Genomic DNA, 16,874 nt, shown 5'->3' with positions numbered 1-16,874 from the left:
GTACACGAGCTTAACTTGGAATATGTTGCATTCAGATTCATGTTTCCAGGTAGAGAACAAACCAAAAAAAATGTGTAAAGAAAATCCAAATAGCACATTCAGCATACGTACGGTGAAGGATCGTCTTAGAACTTGAACAAGTATGATCCGAAAAGGAACAAATATTATCGAGAAGAAAAGAGAAGGTACTAGGACATACAAGTGACAAACATTATCTGAAAGTAGATCATATCCGAGCCACGTACGAATTGGCCTGTGTCACATATCTCACCCAACGATATGGATTGTAACTACTTGATTTCTTTGCTATCTGCAAGTACTTGACCTGCATTACACAATCCATTACAGATAAGTGAAGAGGACGGTTCATGAAAATAAGGGTAACCATTGGTAGTTTACTCACCTGGAGTTTAGAAACATTGTACATCGGTATGGTGAAGGTCATGCTAACTGGCCCTGCTTCCTTTGTGATATTACCTAAAACGAAATCAAAATGTTACCAGTGATGCTTTATCTGAGAGGACAAATAAGGAAAACTTTTAAGAGGATGGGTCACCACTCACCATGAAACTCCTGTGAAAATGTCAGCTTTGCACGCAGTGTATGTTCAGCCCCACCAACAATCTGAAACACCACAGTTAGCTTATGGAAATACAATACTATATTTTAGTACACCTAAATAAGCAAACGATTCAACACTTGCCTTTTTCAAACTCCATTCAAGCATTTTGTTGCTTTCCTTGAAATCTGTCTTCTGTCCAGCCGCACCAGGTTCTAACTCAAAACTAGCTCTGCCAAAACAAACATAATCCCTCGTCGAATCCATCTCTTGTTTGATTCAAAATTTACCATGACTGACATTTACAAAAACGCATTTTAGCGTACAAACCAAAAAGTTATATACCTCGAAGTAAAATTTGGCAATGGCATCTGGACAGTAATCGTGTTTGCAATTATGTCTGAAGGGAACTCAGCGCGTATTTTGATAATCACTTCAGCCTAATTTTCAACAAGCAGAGATATGTGAATTAAGCACTGTGATAAAAAAAGACATTTATATAGTTCAGATGATGTGTACACATGTGATTTGTACCTTAAGGCGTCCGGCCTCTTCAATTAAGGTATTAACATGAAAAGGAGGCTTGAACTCTTGGGTCATACGGTAATTCATAACTGGAAATTCACCATCTGGTGGAACCTGAAAACGAAACGCAAGTTAAAGAGCAAACCAACATGTTATGACAAAAGTGTATTATGTGGTAAATTTTCTGAAGCTCACCAGGGACAAAGTTCTATCCGAATCAAAGCTATCAAGACGAACGGACTCATGAAAGTTACAATCATCAAGTATCACCCCTGAACCTGAAGAACTCCTGTAATCTGCAACAAAAGAATGAATTTATACTTCAATTGTAATGTCACCAAGTACTAGATCAAATCCACTTTATGTGTATGAAGTTGAAAGTGATGTGCCTCAAAGAGGCAGAAGCAGTTATGAAGAAAGTTTATAAGTGGAATCATGCAGCTTAGTTCACATTTTAAGCATTATCAAACCCCAAATGTCAGATACCAAGGTTTCAAAGAGTGAAACAAGATAGAATATACCAAGGTTTCCTTCTCTCTGTAGTAATATTTGGATTACAGGGGGTGAAAGAAGCAATACCATATACTGATCTTCCACCTCTTCCTATGTTTAGATCTTCATTAAGAGCTATACGAATTTCCGGATTACCAGAAAGATAACTCTTCATTTGAATGGTTCCATCAATCTCAGAAGTCAGTATATAACCCTGTCCAGAAATCAGAAAATAACATTAACATGCAACTACATATATTAGGACACAATGCATAGCGTTGATGATGTGGTAATGTGAATAGAAGCCTGCCAAGACTTCCGTACTGGGCAAGAAAGTAATTACTCACGCTTGAACTAAAAGTAACACTGATTTTCTCAATGATGTCCACAAAAATTTCCTCTCTCCTCCGACCACTAGGATCATTAGCTACAACCGACTTTGTAACAGCTGTTCCAGGCATTCTTTTGGCTCCTTGCTGCATAACATTAACTCAAGGGGTCAGTCACATCTACAATAAAGAGGAAAAAAGAAATTCAAATCTTACAGTGAAGATGGCAGCAGGATCAATAGGTTGAAGGCGTGCAGGAGCAATCACAATTGGCTCGTTGAATACATAGGACTTCAAAACCTCGGTTGAAGTAGTTTGCACATAACCAAAATCCTAATCAAAAAGAGCATATGGTCATCACATATAGTAAAACTCGCTACTATACAGTAATATGCTTGCTAAAGACGAGAAAATGAATGTGGAAATGCTTACAATAACTTCATCAAGCAGCTCATAGACGAGCACAAAATTTTTCCTGAATGAATCTTCGTTCAAGACACCGAGGTAGTCCTTGATAACACGAGCGATCCTTTGTAGAAGCTCCAAAACAAGAGACGGTGAAACATTAACCCTCGTAGTCGCAACAAAGTATAGACCAACAACCTTGACATGGAAGTAGTTCACACCATCTACATTCTATAAAGCACAAAAAAAAGAGTTAGATAAAAACCATTAGAGCTCAGAACAAAACATTAACAGTTGACATTAGAACATACCAAAGAAAACTAATTCATTTTCATTAAACAGATTATGGTTTGTGACATTTGATTATTGATATATCTTATTGAGTACGAGGGTACCTACAAAGATAGGTGGTGCCTCAGCATTACCATCCTCCTTCCAGAACTTGACTTTACGGAAGAATGTCTCTGTACTTCCTTTGGGTACCTCAGCTCGATCTGTAGCAATATAAAACGTTACACAATCATCAAAAACTCTAGTGGATCCAATCAAATCAAATCAAATGCGTTCAAACAAAACAAGGTTCTTCTAATACACAAACACTATCATCTACTGTGTTTTCCTCCGGCAAAACGGAAGAAACTAACTTTGATGCAAGAAGATCTGATTGGATACAGACAGCTCTATCAAATCGTATAATCTGATTTGGAAATTCAGATGAATATATATATGTGATCAGATAAGAAATGCTGGCAGATCAAACAGATCAATGAGCTTAGAGCAGCTTGAAGGGAACATTTCACACGAAACAGTGACTAATAGATCGATCGAGAGATAGAGAGCTTACAGTCACGGAAGACGATGTTATCTCCTCGTTGAGATAAGACGAAGAACTGAGAGATCATCATCTTTTTACTTAGCGGATGATTCCGATTGATCGCCGGCTAATATGTTTTCAGACAGCTTATCGCCGATCGGTCTCGTGATGTGTGTCTGGTCTGGTGGTTCACGTTTTCTATTAACCAATTGACGTCGTTATCCTAAAACTTCTTTATGAGACGGAAGGTTTCATGTCATGGGTCTTTTTGAGATTATGGATTCCCTGTTCGTTGATGGGCCCATTTGAGGACGTGAATCTGGCCCAGATCATCTCATATCTTAAAAAAAAATTTCTAATAGGATTAATGTATCAAATCAAAATTTCTGTTGTTGAACCCTCCTAATTGTTTAGTTTCTAGGAAACAAGCACGTATGCTTCTTTAGAAATGCATCACTTTGACTTAGCTTTACTGATTCTGTAATGTGCTTAATATGTAAAGCTTAGCATATTTGAAATACAAACATACCATTTTTTACACAAAGAAAAACAATTTAAAACTAAGGTTCTAAGGCAATCATACTAATTATACCAAATATTTACCTTTGCAAAATCACAATTTCTCTATCATTTACTGAGTGTTTATACATTTTTCTGACCCTTGTAAGACCTTATATATTATACGCATTATGCTTTAAATTAGTTGTTGTTTAAGGTCTTTCTACACAAAAATGGTTAAATGTTCAGTTTCCTATCTATTTAATTATTAAAAATTTATCACGATAAAATAAATAAATTAATTATAAGTTATACTTAAATCATAAACAAAAATTTTACTCTACAACTAAATTTGTGAAATAGAAAGAATATGAATTATACACCCCCACCGTTTTCTCTTGCGTTAGGTTAAAATATTCATTAAAATTCTACTTTGTCAAAATTTTCAAAGGTAAAAAGTCTTAAGGAAAATATTTATTTCGTATAGTATTTCTAACAACACTTACAAATCTTCGAGCATTTAAAATCAGCAACATCTTCTTCCATTACCTTTTGCTACCGACGACTGATTTTGTGCCAGCGAATTCACAAATGGATCATATGCGATGGAAGCCCACATATTTTCACCTTTGCTTTTATTTTTCAGTAGCACAAGAAAACAGAAGACTTGACTAAATTGTCTACCATATTATTCTAGTCTAACAGGAGATCAACTTTAGTTAGGGTTAAAACTTAATAGGGTTATAAATGGCTGACGTATACAGAAATGGCAATTAATGATGGTGGATACGATAGATCTTATCAGGTGTCGCATCTGGTGTGGATGAACAATAGAAAAAATTGGATGAAATATTTAATAGAAACCATTTATGAAAAATATAAACCAAATACGGGGTGATTGATTGGACTGGAACTATAAAATTTATTTTAAAATTTACTTTGTAGAATTTTTTGATTATTTTTAAAGAGTGTAGTTTTAAAATTTTCTACAGCTAAAATGATGGGGCTTTAGAAAATAAGATTTTTATAACTATTTTTTGTATGCTTTTGCTGTAACTTTAGTTTTTTGGTTCTAGTTTTAAAACTAAAATAAAACATGATTGGTAGTATTTAAGATTGTAGATACTACAAATCATACTTTATTTGTTGGGGGTGATTGGTTGGGTTGTAGGAAGTGAATTTAGCTTTAATTTTTATCTACAACCTTAAACACTACCAATTATACTTTATCTTAATCTACAACCAAAAAACTAAAGTTACAGCAAAAACATACAAAAAATGGTTGTAAAAATCTTATTTTCTAAAGTCTCATCTTTTTAGCCGTATGAAATTTTAAAGCTACATCCCATAAATCTAAATCAAAAATTTCTACAGACTAAATTCTTAAGTAAATTTTTTACAGTTACAGCCTAATCAATCACCTCAATAGTATCTACTATCTGGTCTAAATAACGATTTACAAAATTGCAGCTTAATATACTCATCGAGTGAAAAGAACCATGAGCAATTAAATACGAGAACGATCGAGACCATTTAGATGAGAACACACAACCAAAGGTCATTCATTCAGTTGAGAATGAATTAGAAGTTAATTACGTCGTTATTAAAATCACAACTGGGAGCAGTCTCTTACCTGCCAGCTCTATCAGACAGAACACAAAGTAAGTTTACGTGTGTTAGAGCATCTGCATTGGCGGATCATGAGGGGTTCATGGGCTCGGGATCTTAGGGCCTTTTGCATTTTTAAAATTTAAAAAAGCCCGATATTTGGTGAACCGGTTCGTCCGAATGATACCGTATGAGACGGGTTCACGCGACGTGGCAAGAGGGGATTGGTGGCGTTTTTTTTTTGTAGAGGGAAGCGAAACAAGGGTTTCGCGATCTGTTTCTCATTTTGTCTTCTCTCTCATTTCACTCCGCCTCCGAGGTGATTTTTCGTACGACGACGACGCCGGAGCTTTTCTCCATCTAATCGACGGCGGACTATTTCCTCCACGAGCTCAGGTGAGAATCGACTAGATTAACAGTTTCATTGCATCGATTTTGTGGTCCAAAGCGAAATCGATTTCCATTGTTAAGAGTTAGGGTTCTAAATCGAAAAGGAGGTTTTCGATTTATGGTTATAATTCGTCATGCGGTTTGGACTTAGGGTACTTAATCGAATTGAGAGGCTCGTTTTAGGATTCTAATTAGGGTTCTAAATCGAAAAGGAGGTTTTTGATTTATGGTTATAATTCGTCATGCGGTTTGGACTTAGGGTACTTAATCGAATTGAGAGGCTCGTTTTAGAGTTCTAATTAGGGTTCTAAATCGAAAAGGGGGTTTTTGATTTATGGTTATAATTCGTCATGCGGTTTGGACTTAGGGTACTTAATCTAATTGAGAGGCTCGTTTTAGGGTTCTAAATGGTGTGATTTGTGGTACAGATGGACCCCGCAGAAGAGAGAAGAGAGATGAAGAGGCAAAAGGAGCAATACATGATGCTTCAATGCGCGGCTGATGCGCAATACGGGATTCCGACGAGGTGTCTGTGTGGTTCGCGGATCATTAACGAGGTTCGTGGAAAGGAGGAGTACGACAGCCTTCCTGGGAAGCGCTTTTTCACGTGCAAGAACTACGAGGTAAACGATTCTGAGTTGTGTATCCCTTTTCAGTTTGTATAAGTTATTTGCTTACGGATAATTCTGATATGTATTTGTTATGTTGTAACCAAGGATGATGGGTTGCATTTTCGTCATCCTTGGGTGTTTGGTGTCCAGGAGGAGATCGAGAGTCTAACAAAACGTGTGAAGGAGTCCGAGGAGGTGATTCTTTTGGTGGCAAAACTCAATAAACAGATTGAAACACTGGCGGTGAGAATCCTCCTATTTTTAGATAATACAGTAGTTGTGTCCTTGATTGTGGATGATAATTCTGACATTTGTGAGTGTTTTCTTTTTTTCCAGGAACAGGTTCACGACCTCAATGTCAAAGTACGTGTCCTACAGAAGGTCTGCTTCGACTAAAAATAGAAGGTACGCCTCAATCTCATGAAAACTGTTTGAGTGATTGTTTTATGTGTCTTGGTTGGTTTATGTGTGTTGGTTGGTTTATTTTTGTTGAAAAAACGGCAGTAGAATTTAAATTTAAATTGAAAAACTGAACTAGACGGAATAAAACAGCACTAGAATTTAATTTTAAATTGAAAAATAGCTAATTTTCATTCTGATTCAAACTGTTTAAGCTTTAACTGAACTATAAATTATTTTTTCTTATATATATGATCCGGTTTGAACTTAAACTGAACTAGAAGTTTATCGAGAACTAGAAGTACAATGATTTGATGTGTAATGAATGCATAGCTTTGGTGGTTGGTTGCTGTGATTTCTTTGCTTTGATGTCTTTGCTGTGATGTAGTAGCTGTGAAGTAGTAGATTCATTAATTCTTACATTAACTATAATGAATGTTTGGTAGTTAGATTTAGTTTAATTGTTCTCTGCTAAAAGTAGTTTAAAACCATAGGACCTCCTCTAGAGAAAACACAAACGAAAATGGATCCTCTCTACGCTAACTCTACCGGGTTTGTCCACTCTCCCGGTTTTGTTAACCTCTCATCTTCACAGAACACTCAAACAATAGACGTAGAGTCTTCTCAGTTCCCTAGCTTTAGTAGTCAGAGCTCTGTAGGTCCTAAGCCACTGGAAAGGCGGAAGTGGACGACAAAAGAAGACTTGGTGCTGATCAGTGCTTGGTTGAACACCAGCAAGGATCCGATTGTCGGTAATGAGCAGAAGGCAGGGGCGTTTTGGAAGAGAATAGAGGACTACGTTAACGCCAGCCCTCTGCTCATTGGCTGTCCTCCTAGAGAGTCTAGTCAGTGTAAGCAAAGGTGGGGGAGAGTGAACGACTCGATGGGGAAGTTTGTAGGATCCTTTGAGGCCGCTTCGAAGAACCAAGCCAGTGGCCAAAACGAGAATGATGTAATGAAGGTTGCGCATGAAATCTACACTAATGACCATGGGGCATTGTTCATTCTAGAACATTGTTGGAGGGAACTCAGGTTCGATCAAAAATGGAGATCACAGCACCTGTCCAAAGATGGAGCAAAGGACAAAGGCAAGGAATCTGCGGACAAGAGAAAGGATAAAGCGGAGGTGGTGGTCGACGATGATGAGGTGCGGCCTCCTGGTGTTAAGGCTAGCAAAGCAGCGAAACGGAGGAAGCACGGGAATGAAGTAGCTTTTGATCAAATAAACGACATCCTAGCTGTGAAAAATGACATTTCGAAAAAGAAAATCCTTAGCCGTCTCCTAGCCAAACCAGAAGACACACTATCTGATATTGAAGTCTCTCTTAAGAACAAACTCATGACCGAAATGCTTTGATTTGGTCAGTGGCTTGAACTTCTTTATTCATTTGTTCTGTGGCTTTAACTTGTTTTATTTGCTTGAACTTGATTGTGGCTAAAACTTGATAGTTGCTTTAACTTGTGTGTGGCTTGAACTTCTTTATTCATTTGTCAAAGTGGCTACAACTTGTTTATTCATTTGTTCTGTCGCTTTAACTTTTTTATTTGCTTGAACTTGATTGTGGCTTTAACTTGTGTGTGGCTTTAACTTTTTATCTTTGCTTCGCTAACTTGATTGTGTCCTTCCTCTTTTTTGTTTTGCAGGTCACGGGCATCAAGTCACAAGTTCGCAGGTCACGGGTAGTGTTATGTTTTGTCTGTTTTATGTCTAGTTGCTCAGATTGTGTATCATTTTCCTTCTGACTACACTTCTTTTTCACTTGTTTCACGGATGTAATGAAGACACCCACGGGTGTATGTACTAAAAACTTGGTTCACGGATTTGTAAACACCCACAGGTGTATTTCTATGGATGCTCTATATATATTATGTCTTTCATTATCTGAAAAACTTCACAGAAGAAGGAAAAAAAAACTATCATTCGCTAGTTTCTGCAAACCAAAAACATAAAAACTCATTCCCTATCTTTCTTTATCTTTCATTATCTTTGGAAACCAAAACAATTTATTTCTCTGTTTCCAAAACTTTTGTCTATCTTTTCACTTTCCAAAAATACCAAAAGAGGTTTTCTTTCCAAAAAACGTAAAACAATGTCGATCTCGTCAAGTGATGAAGTAGATGAAATTCTAAATGAAGCCTTTGAAGAAATTATGGATCAACATCTTGATAATTTCATCGATTCAGTCATTAATGTTCAAGCCAACACCCGGACTAGACGAGCTTATATCGAAAGAGATCGAGAACAAGGACAGAAACAGCTTTGGGACGACTATTTTAGTGATCATCCTACATATTCAGCAGACATGTTTAGGCGGCGTTTTCGAATGAACAAGCCATTGTTCCTCCGCATTGTCGATCGCCTAAGTAATGAAGTTCCATACTTTCAGCAAAGAAGAAATGCTCACGGCAGGTACGGACTTTCTGCACTTCAAAAATGTACGGCGGCTATACGTATACTAGCATATGGTCAATCGGGAGATATGTATGACGAATATCTCCGACTTGGTGAGAGTACATCACGTTTGTGTTTGGAAAATTTTACTAACGGAATAATAAATTTGTTTGGAAATGAGTATCTAAGAAGACCTACACCGGAGGATCTTCAACGATTACTCGATCTTGGAGAGGCACGCGGGTTTCCAGGTATGATCGGCTCGATCGACTGTATGCATTGGCAGTGGAAAAACTGCCCAACGGCTTGGAAAGGCCAGTACACACGTGGTTCAGGGAAGCCGACAATTGTCTTAGAAGCTGTGGCATCACAAGATCTTTGGATATGGCACGCCTTTTTTGGATTACCAGGTACTCTCAACGATATCAATGTTCTTGATCGGTCACCAGTTTTTGATGACATTTTACAAGGTCGAGCACCAAAAGTTAAGTTCAAGGTCAATAACCACACATATCGTATGGCTTATTACCTTACTGACGGAATCCATCCGACTTCCTCAAGGTCCTAAAGCAGAGCTATTTGCCGAACGTCAAGAATCTACCCGAAAAGATGTCGAACGGGCTTTTGGAGTATTGCAAGCGAGGTTTGCAATAGTTAAAAACCCGGTTCTACTATGGGACAAGGAAAAAATAGGACAGATTATGAAAACTTGTGTCATATTGCACAATATGATTGTAGAGGACGAACGAGGCGGATACACTCTAACTGATACATCTCAGTTCGAGTCGGGAGAGACAAGCAGAAGTTCCAAGGTGAAAAGTAGAACAAGTTTTAATGTCGGTAATATGCTAGGCATTCGCAATGATCTTCGGGATTCAGAGAAACATGATCGTTTGAAAGCTGATTTAGTTGAAAATGTTTGGCAAAAATTTGGTAACGAAGATGAATAATATTTGTATGTTCAAGAATTCTCAAAGTATTCAATAATATGTTTTTGGAATATATTTGTTTATGTAATCTATTTTAAACAAAAAAAATTTAAAAAATTATTATATTTTATTCATTTATTGTCATATATTAAAAACTTTAGAAAATAAAAAAATATTATTTTATTCCTATGAACCCCTATTTTAGATTCACCAATGCAGCAGCACAATATGTTGAGGTTCATCAGTATTCATGGTCCCATCAAAAAATTAATAAAAAATTCTTATGAACCCCAAGAAAGGGTTCACTAATGCAGATGGTCTTAGATATTTTAATGATTTTTAATCTAGGAAACTGATGGAAAGCAAAACGTATGGTCCATTAATAAGTGAACCACTGTTTAGCTAAAAAAAGCAGACTCATCTTACCAATCTTGAACACACAACACACAGTCACCATCTCTCTCTTTATTTCACACACATACATTTAGGGAATCAAAAGCATATAAACAAAAGAAAGGAAAAAAACCTTTTTATCTACAAAAATTAAGAAAGTGTGTGCTGGGTTGTAAAACATAATCCAAGATCCTCTCACTCAAAGAAAGGTAACAGTTGTGAATCTGTTTCTTTTATCCTTAAGCAGATCTCTGGATGCATTAATTCATCTAGTCTTGTTATTTCTTTTACTTCTATGCGTAATTTCTGGATCTGATCTTTCTCTCTCTCTCTCTCTCCTGTCCATCTAGGGTTTCTTGAGAATATTATTTAAACCCTCTTTAGCTAATAGTCACACTTCGTTTCCTTTCTTTGTTTCTTGGTCTAAATGTTTCTATGGGTAGGGGAGATTCAAAATCTATAGTGAAGAAGATTGGGTACAATGGCGAGAGAGAAGATAAGGATAAAGAAGATAGATAACCTAACAGCGAGACAAGTTACTTTCTCTAAGAGAAGAAGGGGAATCATCAAGAAAGCCAATGAACTTTCGATTCTTTGCGATGCTGATGTTGCTCTCATCATCTTCTCTGCTACTGGAAAGCTCTTCGAGTTCTCTAGCTCAAGGTATGTGTACTTTCATTTTATAAAATTTCTATCATTTCTCTTTTCAATCTTTGGTTTGAGAGATGATAATATTGTTAAGATATGTAATTATATGAGACTTTTAGTTATTTTTTACTCTCTAAAATAATTTATTCTTGGGCTCGGAGAAATCATATACGTAGTTAGCTGCGTGTCACGGCATAATTTGATAATATATATTGAAGCAGTAAAAATAAAAGATTCTGACGACCTAACATAATTGTACTTGCTCTTATCCCTTTCCTCCAATAAGAATATAAGAATTATGTTTACTATGACCTTACTGATCATCTTGTAATTACGTTAATATGTAACATAATGAAAACATAACTACATAATTAAGTATAGGTTATTTACTTTTCTTAACCATTTTCATTTAGACATATGATACTTTTCTATAATCTAAAAGGGGAGAGTATAATATTTTTTTGTAACTGTCCTAAGTTATGCAAGCAAGTGTATATATATGGATACATGGTACTTACCACAATTAGAATGGATTTCTTTTTCTCTTTCTCTTACTTTATTTTGTATTACAAAAGTCTTTGACAGTCACTTTTGGTTTGATTGGGGATTAAGTATTAACCACTCGTTTATTTATTGTGATAAGCATATATTACCATAACTCTAGTGGAGTCATCCAATAAATATCATCTGCACATGTTTGACTTGATGTCTACTTTTGATTTCTTCTTCTTTATGGTAACTAAAAAAGGGTTCCAGTGTATTCTTTAGATTATTAATTTAAAGAATTGCATATATGGACGAAGGAAAGCTTCATATGAAAGATGGATTGTTTGTTGATACGTGTAGTATGAGAGACATCTTGGGAAGGTATAATCTTCATGCAAGTAACATCAACAAAATGATGGGTCCACCTTCTCCGTATCACCAGGTATTCTTATTAGCACTCACTCTCTTCTATAGTTATTTTATCAAACCCTTGTCTTGTCTCTATATTATCCGCTAATATTCACTTGTTATGCGAGATTGTTTGAATTGTTTGGTGTAAGTCCAGATATAGAGACATGAAGTTACAAAGTTAACTAGCATCAATGAATCATTAACCTTGAAGCATGTAATTACGTACTTGGTTCCACATATCAGTTACAGAACCTGAAAATGTTGACTTTGCATCTAGCAGCTAGATAATTGTAACCTCTCCCGACTAAGTAAGGAAGTCGAAGACAAAACCAAGCAGCTCAGGTATGGCTTCATCTATATATGCTATGCTGATAAACAAATCTTTCATATAGCTGCAAGAGATAAATTATTCCACGTGTGGTTTTTATGTTTTGAAGACAATGTATGAATGTTGCTTATATGTTTTAGAATGTATTCATCTAAGAAAACGAAGTTATTTTATTTCATGGGTAGGGTTTTCGATGTCTTATTTATCAGGTTGTAAATATTATTTCTAAAGCTTACAAGAGTTTAGTAGTTTTCAAATATGACCCATAATTCTCCTTTTATCAAACTTTATATCGCTATAACATCTAGTATTAGTTTACGTAGCTGGTATTGAGTGAGTTCAATACAAATCTTCAAAGCTATGTACCTTATTAGTTGAGGCGTTCGTGGATATTATACGACGTTAGCTTGGTTTCTTCTTATTCTATGTGAGATTTTTTTCAATATCCATATTAGTAGTATTGTATGCGTATCTGTAATGTGTGCGATGTGGGTTTAAGAGCTTCGTTATAAACTTGAAAATGTATATAAAAATGTGATTTTCATGTGGTACTATTATGTAATCCTAGACAAATGAGAGGGGGAGATCTTGAAGGATTGAACTTAGAAGAGTTGCAGCGGCTGGAGAAATCGCTTGAATCTGGACTTAGTCGTGTGTCTGAAAAGAAGGTTCATTACTAAATCATAGACTAATAACAAGCACATTTTTGTAACGCGACATATAGTAACTATAAGCTGTATAAATATATAAAAATGTAACATTGTTGTTGTTGTTTTTGTGAACTAGGGCGAATGTGTGATGAGCCAGATATCTTCACTTGAGAAACGGGTAATAAGAGTACAATTTGTGTTATGGGTAACATAATGATTAAGCCTACATGGAAGTATGCATATTAATAAGTGACGTAAACACACGCAGGGATCAGAGTTGGTGGATGAGAATAGAAGACTGAGGGAGCAAGTATGGCTCTTTAACCGTCATAGAAACAATTCCATATTTATAGTATTAGTATTCTGATTCATTATAATAATACAAGTATCAGCTAGTGACGTTGGAAATGGCTAAAACGATGGCGTTAAAGGAGGCTGTGGAGACAGAGTCGGCGACCACAAATGTGTCAAGCTATGACAGTGCAGCTCCCATTGAAGATGACTTCTCAGATACTTCCCTTAAGCTTGGGTATAATTAACTAATTCAGTGAAGATAAACATTCAGTGTGTGGAATATGTCGATGTTACTTATTGTGTTGGTTTCTTTTATTTTGTTAGGCTTCCATCTTGGGAATGAATCGGAGAAAGAAGAGTGCAGCAGAGTTGACTTGGATGAGACATGAAACAAACTGATCCGAGTAGTCATTTTTCACTTTCTTTCCTTTTAATAAGTGTTGAACAAAATTCAGATGTGAAGAATGAAATTCTCAATGCAATGTGGAGACCGTGATAGCAAGCTTATCACATCGTGTTACTGTTTCTCTTTCTTTTCTAAAACTATTTTGCAACAAAAAGAAAAATCAGTGGACCTGCTATTGTCTTTTAATTGATTATATATCTTTAAGACCCATCTATTTTGCTTGATTATTAGTTCGTCAACTAACATGTCTTGTTAGTGTTGCCCTTGCTCGATGTTTTACACTCCATGATCTTCTAAGAATGATTTCTTCTTCTTTTTTTTAAAATTTTTTTTTTTAATCTCTTATTCTTGTTGAAATGTAATATGCATTGGATCAACAAAGAGAGGCGAACAACACTTACATGGATTGTCTTGTCTTGTGCTTTAGCCTCAACGAGGATTAACATGTGTTTCTTAAATTTGTTTATAAACGTCCGTTTGCAACAAACACCATTATGCTATTGTTGATAGTATATTTTGGCATTGTTTTATGAACTTTGGTGTATTACATTGTATTGATACAGAAAAGGTTTAATATACTTTTAGCTAATTTGCTCAAAAAAAAAAAAACTCTCCTATGTGGGTCCCTATTTTCTATTTATTCTATTCTATTTTATTTTATTTAGTTTTGCTTGGAATTGTATTTAACTGGTGTTTTTTTTTCTTCTTACAGGAAGAGACTCAAAACTCCAGAGATCGAACACACTTGTGTGTGTGTCTACCTCCACCTCCGCTTCGCTTACAAGTATCAACTCCTCTGTCTTCATACCCTGAGATTTGGATCGATCTTCCCTCCAATACTCTCCCCAGAATTTCGGATCAAACGTAAGCTCTGGATGAAGACAAGACACACTGAAAAGTTTGGTCCTTTCCTCGATCGTCGCTGAGTTCTCGACGTAATCGTCGAATCAATCCTCCAAATGAAGCAACTTCAGAGCCTTAACCACTCGCAGAGGATAGCTCTCGCTGGGGTTCTCGTCCTCCTCTTCCCGATCTTCTCCCCCAATCTCTTCCGCCCTCTTGGTCGCGCCTCTCCTTCTCTCTTCTCCGTCAGTCTCTCTCTCTCTCTCTCTTTATCTCCGATGATTCAATTAGTATCCTTAAACATGTCTTCGACTTTGAATTGCGTTTGGTAGGAATGGAATGCCCCAAGGCCTAGGCATTTGCGCCTACTCGAAGGTGCTCTTCATCGACAAATTGTTAGTGTGTTTGCTCTCAAGCTTTGTTCTTTTATTAATTGGATCAAAGGTCTTTGCTTTGTTACTTCCTCTGAACCTTATTGTGTGCAGTCGATCAGACAACAGGTGGAGTTATGGTCTCCCTTGCCAGATCAATCTTGGAAGCCTTGCACTCAATCTTTTACAGGATCTCGTTAGCTTTCTTCTTCTTCTTCTTTCATCGTTTATTGCGTTTGGCACGTAGTAACAATTTGGATTTGATGGAATTGTCGCTCTTTAACAGCCTTGCCTGAGAAGTCTCAAGGGTTTCTTCAGGTGTTCCTCGACGGTGGACTTAACCAACAAAGAATGGGGGTTAGTAGAATCTGCTTTGTTTATAACGCTGAGACATTATATCAAACTTTACATACTTCTCTTTCGATTTGTTTCTGCAGATATGTGATGCGGTTGCTGTTGCCAAGATACTGAACGTCACGCTTGTGATTCCACGTCTTGAAGTTAATCCTGTTTGGCAAGATTCAAGGTTACTCTTCTTTTTGCAAAAATCTTACTTAACTTGCTGGCTCCTAAGTGATTCGTGCTGTGACCATTTCTTTTGCAGTTCATTCGCTGATATATTCGATGTGGATCACTTTATAACTGTCCTTAAAGACGAGGTCCGGATCGTTAGAGAGCTTCCTACACAATACGCTTGGAGCACGCGTGACTATTACGCAACAGGTATTCGAGCTACTAGGATAAAGACTGCCCCTACTCACGCCTCAGCAGAGTGGTATGTTGAAAACGTCTTGCCTGTTATCCAGAGGTAGGTTTGTGTCTCTTCTTAACTCTAACTGATCTTTTCACATGAATCATCACTACACTGTTACTATTATGAATCATCCGCTCTCTTTTTTTTGCTGTCTGCAGTTATGGCATCGCTGCTGTTGCCCCATTCTCTCACCGTTTGGCGTTTGACAATGTTCCTGAAAGTATACAACGGTTACGCTGTAAAGTGAACTTCGAAGCATTGAACTTTGTTCCTCGCATTCGTGAGCTAGGAGATGCTGTTGTGCATCGACTCAGAAACCCTCCTTCCAGCTCTATAACATCAGGAGCTACGGATCCAACAGAGAGAGTAAACACCATTGCAAAATCTGGAGCTGGGAAGTTCGTCGTGCTTCATCTTCGCTTCGACAAAGTCAGTGTGATCTTCATCATTTACTTAGCAGTAACTTCTGGTTGTGACATAGCTTTCATCTCTTTCTCCCACAGGATATGGCTGCTCACTCAGGATGTGACTTTGGAGGCGGCAAGGCGGAGAAACTAGCGCTGGCGAAATACCGCCAAGTGATCTGGCAAGGAAGGGTGTTAAACTCACAGTTCACAGACGAAGAGCTAAGAAACAAAGGGCGTTGTCCATTAACACCTGAAGAGATTGGTCTACTCCTTTCAGCTTTGGGTTTCACCAACAACACCCGTCTCTACCTAGCTTCACACCAGGTCTACGGAGGAGAAGCGAGAATCTCCACCCTGCGTAAACTCTTCCCGGTGTTGGAAAACAAGAAAAGCCTAGCGTCTGCGGAGGAGCTAGCTGAGGTAGAAGGGAAAGCTTCTTTGATGGCTGCGGTGGATTACTACGTGAGCATGAAGAGCGATATCTTCATCTCTGCGTCTCCAGGGAATATGCACAACGCATTGCTGGCGCATAGAGCATACTTGAACCTGAAGACCATAAACCCGAATATGATACTGTTGGGACAGGTTTTGGTGAACAAGAGCTTAGGGTGGTCTGAGTTTGAAGGAGCGGTTGTGAATGGGCACAAGAACAGGCAAGGCCAGCTTCGTCTACGGAAGCAGAAACAGTCCATTTACACTTATCCAGCTCCTGATTGTATGTGCAAAGCAGCTTAAGCTGTTAATTTTTTTCTGTTACATATAATTTATATCAATGTTCTAGACGCTTTCTATAGGACTACAAAACTAGCTACTAAGCCAAATTCAAGTCTAAGTGAAAAATTAGATAAATTTGTATTGACATTTTTCTTTAATTTAACAGATTTAAACTAATTTAGATTAATTTAAATTAAATTTAACCATTAAACTGATTT

General features: G+C 37.1%; 5 protein-coding genes across 14 annotated transcripts; 4 read left to right on the top strand and 1 right to left on the bottom strand.

Annotated features, from left to right (window-relative positions):
* Positions 1-54: 54 nt before the first annotated feature.
* On the bottom strand, positions 55-3,402 carry LOC103862264 (AP-4 complex subunit mu). Its single transcript, XM_009139968.3, has 13 exons — positions 3,155-3,402; positions 2,710-2,804; positions 2,338-2,541; positions 2,122-2,238; positions 1,924-2,052; positions 1,664-1,790; positions 1,280-1,380; positions 1,094-1,198; positions 905-999; positions 704-791; positions 564-624; positions 404-477; positions 55-325 (listed from the first exon to the last, which is right to left on the bottom strand). Exons 1-13 carry the CDS (start codon positions 3,213-3,215, stop codon positions 227-229), a joined length of 1,356 nt encoding a protein of 451 aa, XP_009138216.2. The 5' UTR covers positions 3,216-3,402; the 3' UTR covers positions 55-226.
* A 248-nt stretch (positions 3,403-3,650) lies between these two features.
* LOC117132997 lies at positions 3,651-8,606 on the top strand. 2 transcript variants are annotated; one of them, XM_033288772.1, is made up of 4 exons: positions 3,651-6,243; positions 6,337-6,474; positions 6,568-6,636; positions 8,275-8,606. In XM_033288772.1, exons 1-3 carry the CDS (start codon positions 6,049-6,051, stop codon positions 6,625-6,627), a joined length of 393 nt encoding a protein of 130 aa, XP_033144663.1. In that variant the 5' UTR covers positions 3,651-6,048; the 3' UTR covers positions 6,628-6,636; positions 8,275-8,606. The 2 variants fall into 2 exon arrangements, with proteins under 2 accessions (XP_033144663.1, XP_033144660.1); XM_033288769.1 differs by having other exon boundaries at positions 5,998-6,243; positions 6,568-8,511.
* LOC103864681 (glutathione S-transferase T3-like) lies at positions 7,154-7,987 on the top strand. Its single transcript, XM_009142445.2, has one exon. It carries the CDS (start codon positions 7,154-7,156, stop codon positions 7,985-7,987), a length of 834 nt encoding a protein of 277 aa, XP_009140693.2.
* Positions 8,607-10,297: 1,691 nt separating the features above from the next.
* Positions 10,298-13,781, top strand: LOC103862215 (MADS-box protein AGL24). Of its 9 annotated transcripts, none has more exons than XM_009139931.3 (9): positions 10,298-10,553; positions 10,808-11,007; positions 11,839-11,920; positions 12,167-12,231; positions 12,786-12,885; positions 13,004-13,045; positions 13,136-13,177; positions 13,254-13,396; positions 13,486-13,781. In XM_009139931.3, exons 2-9 carry the CDS (start codon positions 10,826-10,828, stop codon positions 13,502-13,504), a joined length of 675 nt encoding a protein of 224 aa, XP_009138179.1. In that variant the 5' UTR covers positions 10,298-10,553; positions 10,808-10,825; the 3' UTR covers positions 13,505-13,781. The 9 variants fall into 9 exon arrangements, with proteins under 9 accessions (XP_009138179.1, XP_009138200.1, XP_009138187.1 ...); XM_009139952.3 differs by having other exon boundaries at positions 10,310-10,553; positions 10,788-11,007; positions 12,170-12,231; positions 13,260-13,396; XM_009139939.3 differs by having other exon boundaries at positions 10,310-10,553; positions 10,788-11,007; positions 12,170-12,231.
* Positions 13,782-14,247: 466 nt separating this feature from the next.
* LOC103862206 (O-fucosyltransferase 31) lies at positions 14,248-16,833 on the top strand. Its single transcript, XM_009139908.3, has 8 exons — positions 14,248-14,655; positions 14,743-14,805; positions 14,896-14,977; positions 15,068-15,138; positions 15,219-15,307; positions 15,386-15,589; positions 15,694-15,964; positions 16,039-16,833. The coding sequence occupies exons 1-8, from the start codon at positions 14,527-14,529 to the stop codon at positions 16,675-16,677; spliced, it is 1,548 nt and encodes a 515-aa protein (XP_009138156.1). The 5' UTR covers positions 14,248-14,526; the 3' UTR covers positions 16,678-16,833.
* Positions 16,834-16,874: the final 41 nt, after the last annotated feature.

The sequence above is a fragment of the Brassica rapa genome, chromosome A01 (genome assembly GCF_000309985.2).
Source record: "Brassica rapa cultivar Chiifu-401-42 chromosome A01, CAAS_Brap_v3.01, whole genome shotgun sequence".
Lineage (NCBI taxonomy): Eukaryota > Viridiplantae > Streptophyta > Magnoliopsida > Brassicales > Brassicaceae > Brassica > Brassica rapa.
The sequence above is the reverse complement of the archived record's forward strand: the minus strand, read 5'-3'. Positions and strand labels throughout refer to the sequence as shown.

What these genes read in the sequence shown, in the direction of transcription:
- LOC103862264 (XM_009139968.3), bottom strand. Translation starts at nt 3,215, where the DNA reads ATGATGATCTCTCAGTTCTTCGTCTTATCTCAACGAGGAGATAACATC. An exon ending in TAACATCGTCTTCCGTGACT is followed by an intron (nt 2,805 to 3,154) that starts GTAAGCTCTCTA and finishes ATATTGCTACAG; the next exon opens with ATCGAGCTGAGGTACCCAAA. An exon ending in CTGAGGCACCACCTATCTTT is followed by an intron (nt 2,542 to 2,709) that starts GTAGGTACCCTC and finishes TGTGCTTTATAG; the next exon opens with AATGTAGATGGTGTGAACTA.
- LOC117132997 (XM_033288772.1), top strand. Translation starts at nt 6,049, where the DNA reads ATGGACCCCGCAGAAGAGAGAAGAGAGATGAAGAGGCAAAAGGAGCAA. An exon ending in TCACGTGCAAGAACTACGAG is followed by an intron (nt 6,244 to 6,336) that starts GTAAACGATTCT and finishes GTTGTAACCAAG; the next exon opens with GATGATGGGTTGCATTTTCG. An exon ending in AACAGATTGAAACACTGGCG is followed by an intron (nt 6,475 to 6,567) that starts GTGAGAATCCTC and finishes CTTTTTTTCCAG; the next exon opens with GAACAGGTTCACGACCTCAA.
- LOC103864681 (XM_009142445.2), top strand. Translation starts at nt 7,154, where the DNA reads ATGGATCCTCTCTACGCTAACTCTACCGGGTTTGTCCACTCTCCCGGT.
- LOC103862215 (XM_009139931.3), top strand. Translation starts at nt 10,826, where the DNA reads ATGGCGAGAGAGAAGATAAGGATAAAGAAGATAGATAACCTAACAGCG. An exon ending in TTCGAGTTCTCTAGCTCAAG is followed by an intron (nt 11,008 to 11,838) that starts GTATGTGTACTT and finishes TGATACGTGTAG; the next exon opens with TATGAGAGACATCTTGGGAA. An exon ending in TATCTTCACTTGAGAAACGG is followed by an intron (nt 13,046 to 13,135) that starts GTAATAAGAGTA and finishes AAACACACGCAG; the next exon opens with GGATCAGAGTTGGTGGATGA.
- LOC103862206 (XM_009139908.3), top strand. Translation starts at nt 14,527, where the DNA reads ATGAAGCAACTTCAGAGCCTTAACCACTCGCAGAGGATAGCTCTCGCT. An exon ending in CCTCTCCTTCTCTCTTCTCC is followed by an intron (nt 14,656 to 14,742) that starts GTCAGTCTCTCT and finishes TGCGTTTGGTAG; the next exon opens with GAATGGAATGCCCCAAGGCC. An exon ending in GTCTTGCCTGTTATCCAGAG is followed by an intron (nt 15,590 to 15,693) that starts GTAGGTTTGTGT and finishes TGCTGTCTGCAG; the next exon opens with TTATGGCATCGCTGCTGTTG.